A 15335-nucleotide genomic window follows, 5' to 3' on the forward strand; every position below is an offset into this window, starting at 1 on the left:
GGGGCTGATGAGACGTGAGACGTGTGGATCCATCTGCAAGCTTTTATTCAAGAGACGTGGTATAACAAGCAGGGTCGAACAATGGCAAACAGGTATATGGCGGGCAAAAACACAAGAATAGTCCTAGGGCTAGCGTAGGTCACCGATCGGCAGACAGAATCACAGGGGCGAGACGAGAGGGAGAAATCCAGGAAAACAGGCAAAGATCAGAAACCGCAAAAACAGGCAAGGCAAGGCAAAACAAGGAAACCACGGCGACTCGGAAAGGGGTACAGGCTAAACAATACTCAGCAGAGAAAGGTGGTTAGAGTGGGTGTTATATAATGAGTGAGGTGATTAGAAACAGCTGTGTGCAATGAGTGCAATCAGTGCAGTGTGCAAATCGTGCAAAGAATGATGGGATATGTAGTCCGGGGTGCTATGTAACAGTTTGTGTTGTGCGAGAGTCAATGTAATGGAAAGGGTGACCTCTGGTGGTGAATAAACGGAAGACCATGGACCGAATTCGTGACACATACATAGTTATATATAGTTATTTTAAATTGTAAGAATACACACACACACACATATACATACATACTTACATATATAGTTATAGTTATTTTAAATGGTAAGAATACAATTTAAAAGTCCATCATTTCATTAAAAAAAGTAAAACAAAATTGTATTGTATTGTAAAATTGAGTATATGATGTCAAAATTTCTATTTGTGATTGAACTATTGCCTTAAACCATAATTGTATAATCAACACATTGATATATATCACCATCTGAGCAGCTCCAGTGAAGTAGTGCTGAATGACAAGAAGCCTTTCCAACAATGGTGTCTTGAATATTTGTTGGTATTTCTAGAGCTCTGCTGTCTATGCTTTGACTGCTCTGCCCCTCACTGCCAAAAGACTGTCAGTCCAGTGTAGAACTCAGGCCCCAGTCTATGCAGGCATAAAGGGACTTTTCTAAGCCTGAGTGAAAAGCTGGCTTGTCCAGACCTCTTTTGCAAGAAATTGTCATGTGGGATCTGCTTGTTGATGTGTATGGGAGTGTGATGGAAGACCTATGAATGGAAGCCTTTGCTTGGGATAGCTCTCCTTTTCTGGTTCCAGGTCACATTTTTATTTGCTTGAGGAAAAATCCTGTAAGGGCTGATTTATGATCAGTGAGCGATGAAATCGACGGGTACATTTTTGGCCATTCTGACATTATTGTGCTTGGTACTTTGAAGTAGTAGTTCCCCTTGAGTCAATTTCTGTTTTGCAATATTGCTTAGTGATTTTTTTATGAAATATAAGTCAATTTCAACAATTTTGAGTGCATTTCATTTTACATCATTTGCTCACCATTGAGTCCTCTGCAGTGAATGGGTGCTGTCAGAATGAGAGTCCAAACAGATGTTAAAAACATCACAACAATCCACACGACACCAGCCCATCAATTAACGTCAGTTATTTTAGCATTTTAACTTTAAACTGCCACTTCTGGTGAAAATACTAATCCATAATGAAGCCTGAAGCAACATTGTACATCTTGGATGCAACTCATTGTACATCTTGGATGGCTTTTGATGGCAAATTTAAATGTTCGTATGAGCTATTCTTTGTTGTTAAGCTTACAGTTTATAACAGTTCATATACAGTACACATTTCATAATAAACATCCACTTTACACGAATGAAATACATTAATATGATAGACATTTACATTATATTTAAATCTTTTTAAATAGTAAAATATCTTCTCTGTCAGAAAGGAAGCAAGCACGCTTGGTGTTTACCCTTTGCAGAGAGCAGACTAAAATGAAAAAGAACAGAATCCTGAGTCTCTAAGCTGCCTGAGGAAAGTTAAACAACTGAGACTAAACCATGACTAGGCAGCTTAGTGATGTCAGATAAAACGAACCCTTTTCTTTGCCTTTGTGAGGTGAGAGGCAGACACATTCTTCAGGAACAGGGATTGAGCAGTGACATGGTTTTATCTTCTTGTTCTGAGATTTATTACATTTACTGGTTTCATTCAACAGAGGATTATGAAAGTTAACTTTAGGTGATTATATGGTGTCTCAAATGAGCTTAATGAGAATGATTAAGCATACCATATTCTCCTGAGTGTACTAAATTAAGTTTTTCGTTTGTTTGCATCCTCTGTATCAAAATTCTTTGCTACAGCTGCTATTAGTAATAGTCAGTTAGTAGATTGTTTCAATCCAAAGGGACTTTAGATGCACTTTAGTTGGGATTGATGAGAGCCATTCGGCTAAGTGCACTAAGAAAAGCAACTAGAGTTAGTTTTGCTGGTTAATGGTAAGATAAGTAGAAATGGATTGGGCTTGTACAGTACTAATTGATCAGTTCCTTAAGGTCACTTCCCAGGTCACTGATTCCATGTTGATCTGGTCCTGAGTATCAGCACTTGTCAAATGTCTTTTTACTTCCTAATCAAGCAGCTTGTCCTGAGATGAAATATTGACCTTAGAAATCTTTCTTGAAGAAGTAGAGACTCTCCTGAACATCCACTAAAGTGAATTCAGCTCAACCGAAGCCAAGTCAAAGTGTTTGGAAAAGAATACGGGTGTACAAGTGTGTGCGTTACAAAAAAAGTGAATGAAATGTGATAAAAGTATCTAATAAACATTTCAAAGACTTAGTTTGATAACCTCATGTCATTATATTCACTTTCACTGGATGGAAAAGAGCAGCTTGCACATTCTGATCTTAATAACTCTTTCTGTGTTCCACAGTAGAAGCTGAGTCAAGTCAAGTCAAGTCACCTTTATTTATATAGCGCTTTTAACAATACAGATTGTGTCAAAGCAACTGAACAGCATTAATTAGGAAAATAGTGTCAATAATGCAAAGTGACAATAGTAAACACTCATTTTTCAGTTAAAGACAGTTCATCATTGAATTCAGTGATGTCAACATCCAGCTCAGTTTAAATAATATCTTTGCAATTATGTCAACGATATCGCCGGAAATGAAGTGTCCCCAACTAAGCAAGCCAGAGGCGAGTCATATGGATTTTGAAAGATACAAGGCTGTAATTGATAAGACAATTTTCTGTTTTGGGTGAACTGTTCCATTAATAAGGTGATATGACAGCATGTAACAGACTAAACATGGTCATTGAGGTCATGTGACAAAAATGTGACATAATACTGTTTGTAGTGACAGGAGAAACAAAGCTTTTCAAAACTTTGAATCAATTGAACCAATTGCTTCGCAAAATGATTCATTGTTTGGAAGTGCTCAAAATGCCCCATGCTGGTGATTCCTGCTAGACAGAACAGTGTAAATGCAACAAAAACTCAACTCAAACACGCATAAAAACACCTTTTACAAACCAATCGCCAATTAAATCATGTTAATTTGCCGATTTGATAAGCGATTTGAATCACTGGTTTGAAAAAACTAATGATTCGCAAAGGTTTTGAAGCAGTGTTTCACATAACAGTTTAAAATGTTTTGTTCAGTGAAAAGCATCCAGTTATCATCTCAGAAATCATCTCAGAAGATCCAGTTATCATCTTTTTTTCATTTTTTCTCAAATTTAAAACATTTGGATATAATCATAACATATATAATCAAATAACAAGTCATGAAAAGATGTTGCACCTGAAAAAATCACATTGCATTACGGGATGCCCAGGATACCCTCTTGTTTACTGCAAATGTGGGGAATATAAAAGGTTTTTCTTTCTTGTATTCCATGCATTCAGAAATGTTATATCCTGCACATTGTGCACTTACTGCAGAAATATTAGTATTATAGTATGGTGGTGTGCTGTTCTGAAAATAAAGTAGATATTTGTTTTCTGGTGTGTTTACAGGTGGACAGGACAGAGGTGATTCGGAGCTGTATAAACCCCACATTTTCTAAGGTCTTCACCCTGGACTTCTACTTTGAAGAGGTCCAGCGACTACGTTACGAGCTCTACGACATCAGCAGTAGTCATAATGGCATGAGAGAGGCGGACTGCTTGGGAGCCATGGAGTGCACACTGGGCCAAGTGAGCATAGAAATTCAAGTGGGCTACATGTGATTATTATGGTTTTTCTAGTTTTGCTTGGCAATTATCATTTTGCAACAGGATCTCTACATGATCGTTGATTGCACACAGTCAGGGAAGAGTGGGGCTGGCACTGCACCCAAATCAGATGAAGCCTCCTAATTAAATAATCACACCAAACAACCGTTAAGAGCATTTCCGGACATTTTACGGCTGGTTTAATTTTGAAACGTGAGATGTCTGTGTAGCTGGCTCACTGTGGAGAGGACGGCCGGCCCAGATGGGCCATGCTATTCTCTTATCTGCAGTTTGAGCAAATGGAAAACCAGACACACTTTTTTTGCAGTTTCTCAGTAGAGAATTTGCTAAAAGCTTAAAGTGTATGACCGATGCCAATATTCATTTTGTTCAATATTTATGTGTTTATCTTTTTGCATCAAAGCCACTTTCTAGGTCTGCTTTTCTCTCAGAGGAGCTGGGTTGTTTGTTTTAATTCAGTCTGTTTTGGTTGGAGGGGGAATGGGAGAGTATAATTGTTGAAATAGGCTGCGTTTAATAAAGTGAGAAAGCGAGGTGTTGACACTCACTCATACGGAGTTTCTAGGGGAAATAAAACCAAAAGCTCTCCCTCCTATTTATAAATATTTAACAGCTAATAATGAAGCACTTATCTGGAGTGGATAAGACTTCATGGTGTAATTATGAACTAAGCTTACATGCCAAATTCTCCCCGAGGTGTTATTATGTGCTGCGTTCTGCACATATTCGTGTTTTTTTTGTGTGTGTTCTGTCCATCAACACAAGGTGGCCTCTGACCAACTTAAAATATCTTATTTCTCTCCAAATAGATCATCTCCCAGAGAAAATTCACCAAAGCTCTGCTTAAACAGGGCAACACAGTTGGGAAATCGTCTATCATGGTGAGCACTTTCCCAAATCCCAAATTTATCTGTTTGCTTTCTCTCACGCTCTACTTATGCAAACATCCAGCAGTGCACAACACCAGCAAATGGCCGTACGCAAACATTTCATGGTCTAACCTTTAAAAGCTTTGCACTTTATATGACAGAGGTGCTTAGAATGATCAATGCCAGTACTGAACCCAGGCAAACATGGAACAACTTCTCATAGTACACAAGAACCTTCCAAAACAGTCAGATGTGGATTGAATGTGAGCTATGAAACAAAAATTGCAGAAAATAGCCCGAGGAGCTTGTTAATGCACATTGACAGAACGCAGCAGCAATACTTGAACAGGTAAAGCTCAGTGGGTGAGGAGAATGAGATCTATAAAACAAATGCCAGTCTTCATGGTTAGCTTCTGATTCTGTTTTCTCTTCTGCTGAAAACAATTCATCACTTTTTATATCTCCAGATCACCGCTGAGGAGCTGACAGGAAATAACGATTATGTCGAACTCTCATTCAGTGCGAGGAAGCTGGATGATAAGGTAGGAAGACCTCCTGTGCACTTTAGAATATAAAATGATCTTATGTAACAACAAACTTAAAGGGATGAAATGAAAATTTTGTCATCATTTATTCACCTTCAAACCTGTATGAGTTTCTTTCTTATGTTGATCATAAAAGAAGATATTTTGAAGAATGCTGGTAATCAAACAGTTGATGGTCCCCATTGACTTCCATATTATTTCTTTCCCTACTATGGAAGTCAATGGGGACCAACAACTGTTTGGTTCTTCAAAATTCTTCAAAATATCTTCTTTTGTGTTCAACATAAGAAAGAAACTTATACAGGTTTGGAACAACACGAGGGGGAGTAAATGATGACAAAATTGTAATTTTTGGGTGAACTATTCCTTTTCTACTGTTCAAAAGTTTGGGGTCAGTAAGTTTTTTTTTTAAAGAAATTAATGCTTTTATTCAGCAACGGTGCATTAAATTGACAGTAAAAGATTTATATAATTATATTTCAAATAATGCTGTTCTTTTGAACTTTCTATTAATCAAAGAGTCCAGAAAAATTGTATTATAATTTCCACAAAAATATGAAGTCAAACAGCTGTTTTTAATATTGATAATAATAAAAATATGTTTCTGAAGGATCATGTGACACTGAATACTGTCATAGCTGCTACTTTGCAATTCAGCTTTGTAAAATTGTAATTTTTGGGTGAACTATTCCTTTTCTACTGTTCAAAAGTTTGGGGTCAGTAAGTTTTTTTTTTTAAAGAAATTAATGCTTTTATTCAGCAACGGTGCATTAAATTGACAGTAAAAGATTTATATAATTATATTTCAAATAATGCTGTTCTTTTGAACTTTCTATTAATCAAAGAGTCCAGAAAAATTTTATTATAATTTCCACAAAAATATGAAGTCAAACAGCTGTTTTTAATATTGATAATAATAAAAATATGTTTCTGAAGGATCATGTGACACTGAATACTGTCATAGCTGCTACTTTGCAATTCAGCTTTGCCATCACAATAATACATATTAAACTATATTAAAATAGAAAAGTTATTTTTATAATATTTCACAATATTTCTGTTTTATTTTATTTTTGATCACATAAATGCATCCTTGATGAGCATTAGAGACTTCTTAACATTAAAAAATCTTACTGACCCCCAAATTTTGAATGGTAGTACATAATTAGATTTTTTTAGCATCAAAAACACTCTTTTTTTTGACAATTTTTTACCATCTCTCTGATCCCTAGAATTAAACAGTCTGTTTTTTTGTGGCTGTCCCTTTAAGAAATGAACATGTGAAATGAGCAACAGTTTTCTGTTCTCTTGCATTGGGACTTGGGTTTGCTGTCAAGTGTCAAATATAATTTAACTCGCCCATCATTCAAAAACAGCCTCATGGCAAAGTTTGCATTACATTGTGAGTGGATCAACAGAGACATTTGAAATGAGCCACTGAAACTGTTGTGATCAGAAATGATCAGGGATGCTGTTAAAAATAAACTTCAGCCTTGATGAATCCCCATACTCGGTCAGACAGTTGAGAAAGAAAAAGACAGAGAGAGAGAGTGATAGAGAGAGTACTATTCCTGTGGGAGACACAATCAACTCTTATCAGCAGGGTAATTACATGGGACTAAAATTAATAAGAGGGATTAATACAAGCATAACAAATGATCCACAGGTTTCACACAGAGCGTCTCATACTGCTGCTTGACAGGGCATCAAAAGGTAGAACAGGAAAGCCTCCTTTTAAATCACTTTTCAGTCCTTCTCCTAAGTAATAATCCTTCATTGAAAATCATATCCTCGGCATCTGAGTAATTAAAACTTTGACTAAGCTTTTAGACTGGAGGAGAGATCAGAGACCCAGGCTGTCAAGATTCTCTGATAACTTTTGATAAGTTGCTGTTTCATTCTCACGTCTGAAACTTTGGCTGAATGACTACAAGCGTTTAGGAGAACATTACTGTAGTAGACAACATTTTGAATGCTAAGCTGTGAGTGGTCTGTTGTGACTCTTCTGTGCATGTGGATCTTTTTATGTGTTAAAGTTGTTCGGCAAGATCTGAAAGTCCTGAAAATGGCTCCTGGTAATTCAGTGCAGTTTTGATCATTCAGCATACTTGCCGCTGTCCTCTGAGAAGTGTTTTATAGGCATAATTAACTGAGGAAAATCTGCAACTGTGGGAAACTTCAAGAAAGGCATCCTAGTTTCTTATTGTCAGCAGATAATAATAAGTTTTTCAGTTTAAAATTTATATAATCTACAGTATTACAAGTGTGATAAAGGGACATGTATATGCATATTTCATGTGATGGCTTACTTCTCAAGTGCTGAGAATAGTTTAAAGAAGTGAAATATTTAAAGGGTTGTTGATATGTCCTTTCATTATAATTCTTTAAAACTGTGATTTCCCTGAGTATTTCATGGTATGTTACTTACTCGGAATACTTCATTAGAATATTAGAATATTTTTAGAATAGATACCAGCATTTATGTGTGTGTTTATATGTATAAAAGTTTTGGGTCTGTTTTTTTTTTCTTTTTTGAAAAATAATATATACTAAGGATATGCTAAGGGTGTTAAATTGATTAAAAAAGGATATACAGTGGGTACGGAAAGTATTCAGACCCCCTTAAATTTTTCACTCTTTGTTATATAATATATATATATATTTTTTTTTTTTGAAAAAAATAATACTAAGGATATGTTAAAAATATATGATTAAAAGTGATAGTAAAGACTGATATTGATAGATTTCTAATTTGAATAAATGCTGTTGAAAAAAAGTATCACATTCTCTGAATAATATTAAGCAGCAAAATTGTAACAACAATAATAATAAACCAGCATATTATAATGATTTCTGAAGACTGGAGTAATAACTGATGAAAATTCTGCTTTGCCACCATATGAATAAATTATATTTTAAAATATATTAAAATAGAGAAACATTAAAATTGTTATAATATTCCACAATCTTATTGTTTTTTCTGTATTTTTGATCAAATTGATGCAGCTTTGATAAGTATAAGAGACTTCTTTAAAATCTTACTGATCCCAAACTTTATACTCTATGTATACTCTATATACTCTTTATAGTCTCTCTCTCTCTCTCTCTACACTCTGTCTCTATATACACTATAAAACTCATCACCAAACACCAACGACTTGTACGGGTACAGTCATTTTAGACACTTCCAAACTGTTGAAACAGAGATGGAAATAAAATGTTTAAATACATGAATTATGTTCATTATGTTTCCATCTTTGTTGCCACAGTTTTGGAAGTGCCTTTTTCTGTTCTAAAGAAGGGGGTGTCCCAATACTTTTGTATTGTCGCCAATACAAGTGTTTGGTGATGAGTTTTTGGCTCAAGGTCTGCATTTAAAGTCACACCAGATGTGTTCAGCTGGGATTAGGACTTTGCTTTCTGCAGACCAGTCAAGTTCTTCCACACCGACTGAATCAATTTCTTTTTGAACCTTGCCTTATACTCAGAGGCATTGTTATGTTAGAATAGAAAAGGGTCCTGTCCAAACTGTTGCTATAAAATGAGAAGCACACAATTCCCTAGATTATCATTATATGCTTTAACATTAAGATTTGTTCTCATGGAAATTACTAAAGTAGTCAAACCTGTTCATTAGAAGGGGGTGTCCCAATACTTTTGGCAATAGTGTATACATAGATATAGATTTTAATGATATTGTATGTAAGGAAAACTATAATTTATTACAAATATTTTATAGCTGTATGCTGCTTTTGACCAATCAATATTGATGAGAGGCATGTGACAATAATGAATGAATTTTTTTGGAGCACCTTGGTGGTCAAATAAAGGAAGAGATTTAGACCAACAGAGTCTCTGTGTTTCTGAATAATAATAAAATAATTTAAAATAAACTAGGTAACAGGGTGCATTTGATAGCATTTATCATGTACTTTTTGTGGCTTGATAATCTTGGCCTATATTGTATGGTGCTAGTAATGTAACATCCATCCCCCACCATATTAAGCTTTGATCAGGTGAGGAGACCCCTGAGCAGACAGGTAGCAGCAGAGGTGGGATGGGGCAGCTGACGGTGAGAGCACAGGGAGCTGCTTGGAAAAAAGTTACCAGCAAGGACACAATTCATTTTCAATGACAGAGGCGGGTAGAATTTAGAGCAGTTGCAATCCCAGGAAAGAATGGTGTATATGTCTAAGAACAGCCTTATAGAATGCTCATCCTAGCTGGTTACCTATATCGCTTATAACAGGATCCGCAACTGCAGTTTAAATGGATCGGCCAGCGTATGTAATATTTATATAGTATTGTGAAAGCATTGAGTAAACGGATGTTACAAATAGTGGGTTGCTAAGTAGTGGTGATGCTTGCTGGGCTTAATGCATCATGCATATTTATACATTAGATGCATCATGCATATTATGGAATGTACAGATTCTCCAGAATCACTTTGTTTGTGATGCTATCAACTGATCTCTGTGTTTGTTATTCCCTCAGGATTTTTTCAGCAAGTCAGATCCATTCTTAGAGATCTACAGGGAAAACGATGACAACACTCAGCAACTAGTGCACAGAACAGAGGTAAGAAAACCATTTCTCTCTAAGATCTCTCTGTGATAGTGCTTAACCGACACTGAATTGCTCTCCCCCCCCCTCTGCACATAGACTGTCATGAATAACCTCAACCCTGCATGGAAGACCTTCAAGACGTCCCTTAACTCACTCTGTAGTGGAGACCATGAAAGAATCCTGAAGGTAAAATATGTCACTTGCTGTTGGAGATTAATGTGTATTTGACTTACACTAACAAATAAATACACGGACCCATTTTAATTTAGTTTTATATTTACATTAGCATTTGCAATTCATGTTCCTGGCAGACGGCAGCTTATAAGCAGCTTGGAAGAACATGCATTGCGTTCATAATTTGATGTAGTTGCTCTTGGGTAAAAATTGTCTGCTTTTTACTCGTCAATAATTCCACTAAAATTTGACTGAAAGGCACTTCAGCACTTTGGGAAAAGTTGTTTTATTATTGCATTAATGCAGATGTACATTTCAATGTTCAGATTTCCAGTACATTTTGAAGCAGTTAGTGAAATATTGGCTCTTTAGTGAGATGCTGTTGCAAAAGTCTACTTTTGTATTACTGGCTTAGATGTATACCTGGTACCAGTTGCATAAACAGCCACTATGTTAAGACTATTTCATTGAAATATTAAGAACATTTCAACCAATTAGGGGTTAACCAATCTACCCTTATGTAACTGACTTAAAAAAGTTATGACCAGTCTTGAAGAAAAATAATAAATAATTAGATGACTAACTTTTTAAGACTAGCTTAGGCCCCGTTCACACGGAGACGCGTTTAGTTGTATACACATACATTTTGTATCGTATAGGCGTATCGTCCACATGGATCCAGCTTTTTGAGAGAGTGAAACCGATATTTTTTTAAACTGGGTCCCAGAATGGATAAATCTGAAAACGCCGCCCTTGCGTTTCCGTGTGGACAGCGAATCCGTATATTTTCTGAAACGATAACGTCATCAGCCCACGTCTCGCCCCTAGTCAGACACCGCTACGTCACGGAACAACAACAAATACATGAACAAACACTGAATGATTGTCTTTTTATTAACTAACATTAAAGGGGTCATATGATGCTGTTTTAAAGATCATTATTTTGTGTATTTGGTGTAACAGAATATGTTGACATGCTTTAATGTTCAAAAAACACATTATTTTTCAAATACTGTACATTATTGTAGGTCCTCTATGCCCCGCCTCTCTTAAACGCTTCGTTTTCTACAAAGTCCCTCCTTCCGACAAGCGCAGTCTGCTCTGATTGGCCAGCTGACCCAGTGCATTGTGATTGGCCGAACACCGCAAGCACTCGTCGGAAATGTAACGCCCCTTACCATAATCGCGAGCTTCATCTTTCAAAATAATAGCAAATACTTAAACTAATAACAAAACAGTAGCTGATTCAGAAGCGCCAGATTGTCATAGCAAAGTCAGAATTACCTCCTTTCCTAGGTTCACGAAACGGTCGTCCATAAAATGCATTGCTGTTCTGTTGTAAGTAATCTTTAAGATTCCTAAATGCATCTACTTTCGGAAGGCCAAATAAAGTGCTTTTGCTTTTGCACTGAAACACACAGCGTCTCCCTGACATGCTGCTTCAACACTAACTGCGGTTACTGAAACCACGCCTTCTTTCTTTGCGTGCACATTTGGGCGCATTATGCTAATATTTCCACATAGTGAGGTAGATATGTGGGGGCGTGTTAGAATGAGCCGTTTTAGGGGGGCGTGGCAGAGTCTTAACTTTGATAAAGAATATCTCTTTGGTTTTGAGGCTTTAGTCTTTGCAACTTCAGGGATCTTATCTATGCACAATCAGCTTGTAACACTCCAAAGAGAAAGGACAACTTGAAATCGCATCATCTGACCTCTTTAACACAGATTAATAAATGTATTGTTCCATGTTCGTTTGTATACCTGTATAGTCCAAGTCTTCTTCTCCATTTTTAGTGTATCTCTGTGGCAGAATTACAGTGCCACATATTGGTCTGGCATGCATACTACATCGTTTTGTGGCGGTTTTGTGGTTTTGTGTGGACGCAGATATTTCTTGAGACGAGGGGGAAAAAAAGATTGGATAGGGAAAGCTCTGGCTTCATGTGGACGTAGCCTTAGTGATAGAGCTTAACTAGCTTAGTGAAGTTGTATTTACAGTATACACAGAAAAATGAGCTGTGCTGATTTGCATACTGTTTTGAAATTCAATGAGTGTTGCTGGAACACCGTGTGTTGAGATCAGATATCTGGCAGGAGTTCTGATTAGTCACATGGCCTGATTACACTGGCTCTGGACTATAAGGCTTGGTGAGCATGTATTTCAGCAAGGATTCACCAGGAATTCCCATGTGTTCTACTTGTGCATTTGCTAATTTACCTCCCTCTTTCCCCTCTCTGGCTTAATTTATTCATTCGTCATTCATCAAAGACTGCTTGATTTAATTGGGAATGAATGAATGAATGATGCATTTATATAGCGCTTTATTGTGTATTGCTGTACACCCAAAGCACTTTACAATCATGTTGGGGGGTCTCTCCTCAACCACCACCAGTGTGCAGCATCCACCTGGATGATGCGACGGCAACCACAGTACAACGGCGCCAGTGTGCTCTTTACAAGAAGTGCCATGGGATTTTTAATGACCACAGAGACAGAGTCAGGACCTCGGTTTAACGTCTCATCTGAAAAACAGTGCTTTTGTCCCCATCACTATACTGGGGCATTAGGACCCACACAGACCACAGGGTAAGCTCCCCCTGCTGGCCTCACTAACACCTCTACAAACAGCAACCTAGTTTTCCCAAGAGGTCTCCCATCCAGGAACTGACCAGGCTCAACCCTGCTTAGCTTCAGTGGGCAACTAATTTTGGGCATCAGGGTGATATGGCTGTGGCCATTTTGGGAGAGGAATTACTCAGGGTAAGTTTGAGATGAATGTGTTCAAGCACACCAATTTAATATTAAAAGTAGTAGTTTCCCGCAAGAATCTAAATTAAAGTACCTTATGTTAAATTATTATAATCATGATAATAAATATGTCTTTCCCCACAGGAATTTGGAATCTGAAAGATAGATAGATAGATAGATAGATAGATGTAATTTATGTCCATTTTTAAATAAGAATTAAGCAGTAATGATTTTTTGTTTAAATTATATAGTTTTGATTATTCAAGCCAATAATTCACAAAACATTATGATCAGCACAAACCTCACTGCTAATTTTGTGAGAGGTAGTATTCCTTTAGTTGATTCATTGATTAACTGGTCGATATTAAAAACATAGGTACTACTAGATTTTGAGATATAGACATATACTACTGTTCAAAAGTTTATAAACCTTCAGAAATTATTTTAAGAACTGTCTGTAATTCTATCATTCAAGAAACATTTGTCATGACAGTTGAAAACAGTTGTGCTTCTTAATATTTTTGTGGAAACCATGAAACATTTTTTTAAGATTGTGTGATGGAAGTTCAAAAGAATAGCATTTATTGAAAAATTATTTTAAAAATCTTTACAGTCACTTTTGGTCAATTTAATGCATATTTTAAAAAATAGCATTAAAGCTCAGTGTTACACTGGAGTGATGGAGTCTGTGTACTCCATGAACTATCCATTTAACAATAAGATGCTTTGGGCCCATCTCTTAAGGGCACCTGTGTGCCTCTCTTCCTGCTTGTAGTGCATCAGCATACGGCTGCATGTGGCTTCTCTTTTGCCCACTCATGACTGAACAGAACTCAGACCTTATTAAAGCAAACGGCTCAGCCTCATTTAGTAGCAGCCATCCTTCATGCCATTTGCAGAATCACTCACGGACTAGGCTCAGCTCACAGCTGGAGCTCACCCCATTCCCAGACCTGCTGCTGTCACACCACTCAGAGCAAAGGCGATCCGTGTAGGAAAAGTGTCTTCCTTTTAGAACCTCTGCTGAACACTTAAGGGGTGGCGTGGTGGTGCCATGTGTTGTTAACTCATAATGACTGTGATTGATTGGATCCTGCCGATATTCGACAGGCCTTATTATGACTCCACTGAAGCGTATTTGTTGTGGCCTAATGAAATATTAAGACACTACTAAAGTAAAAAGAACAACACATGTGACTGAAAGAGATAGAAACAGAGTTCAAATGATGAACTAGACACTTTCAGACAGACTCTCTAATGAACGTTAAGCTATCTGCCTTTCTGTAGGATGCTTAACATTGCTGTTGGTGCATCAATTGTTTGGTCCTTAGTGTGGTACACCTGACCAGAACCAGTATACCTGAACATAAAATCTTAGCAAGAAACTCAGAGAGGAACAAGACACATAAGGGTCAATTGTTCGAAATTGAGATATATATACATTATCTGAAAGCTGAATAAATAAGCTTTCCATTGATGTATGATGTAGGATAGAACAATATTTGGCCGAGATACGACTATTTGAAAATCTGGAATCTGAGGGTGCAAAAAAATCTAAATATTGAGAAAATCGCCTTTAAAGTTGTCCAAATGAAGTTCTTAGCAATGCATTTTACTAATCAAAAAATTAGGTTTTAATATATTTACAGTAGGAAATTTACAAAATATCTTCATGGAACATGATCTTTACTTAATATCCTAATGATTTTTGGCATAAAAGAAAAACCAATAATTTTGATGTTAATCATTTTTTTTGGCTATTGCTACAAATATACCCCAGCGACTTAAAGACTGGTTTTGTGGTCCAGGGTCACATATATAACAGTATATTGCCTGTATATTGCCTCTTGTGGTCAGCTGAATGTTTTTCCTTCATTTGTCATTTTCTTAAAAAGCTAACATATATACGGTATATACTACCATTCAAAAATTCAGTCAGTAATATTTTTAGTAACACTTTAATTTTTTTAACTGTTATTAAAGGCTATAATGCATTATAATTATTCATGTGTGTTGTAATACATTATATCTTGTCATAAATAATTAAAACCAAATTTAAAATGCATAGTGTAACAATTAATTGATGAGTGTTATAATGTATCAACTGTGGTTACAATTATATGTGAGAGTGTACAATGCATTATAAAGTGCATTACAAGGCATAATTAATGCATTAAAACTAGTTTTATGATGCATTATACATAAAGGCTTTAAGTAAAGTGTTACCAGATTTTTTTTAAAGCACAACTGTTTTCATCATTGATAATAAAAACTAGCATCAGCATATTAGAATGACTAGAAAAGCTTTGTCTGCATCCAAAGATACCATTTCTTGGTTCAGAAAATTTTGCAATTATTTCAAACTAGAAAGACTAATTATTATGAAGGGTT

The 15335-nt window shown here is 36.3% G+C and overlaps 1 protein-coding gene across 1 annotated transcript in view; it reads left to right on the forward strand.

Moving 5' to 3' along the window:
* The window catches only part of cpne4a (copine IVa), a 42166-nt gene that overhangs the window by 8819 nt on the left and 18012 nt on the right, over nt 1-15335 (forward strand). The window contains exons 2-6 of the mRNA XM_016292478.1: nt 3823-4002; nt 4851-4922; nt 5378-5452; nt 9950-10033; nt 10118-10207. Coding sequence (XP_016147964.1) covers nt 3823-4002; nt 4851-4922; nt 5378-5452; nt 9950-10033; nt 10118-10207 — 501 coding nt within the window. The remainder of the gene's footprint in view (nt 1-3822; nt 4003-4850; nt 4923-5377; nt 5453-9949; nt 10034-10117; nt 10208-15335) is intronic.

Source organism: Sinocyclocheilus grahami, unplaced genomic scaffold, assembly GCF_001515645.1.
Source record: "Sinocyclocheilus grahami isolate Dianchi unplaced genomic scaffold, SAMN03320097.WGS_v1.1 scaffold285.1, whole genome shotgun sequence".
NCBI lineage: Eukaryota > Metazoa > Chordata > Actinopteri > Cypriniformes > Cyprinidae > Sinocyclocheilus > Sinocyclocheilus grahami.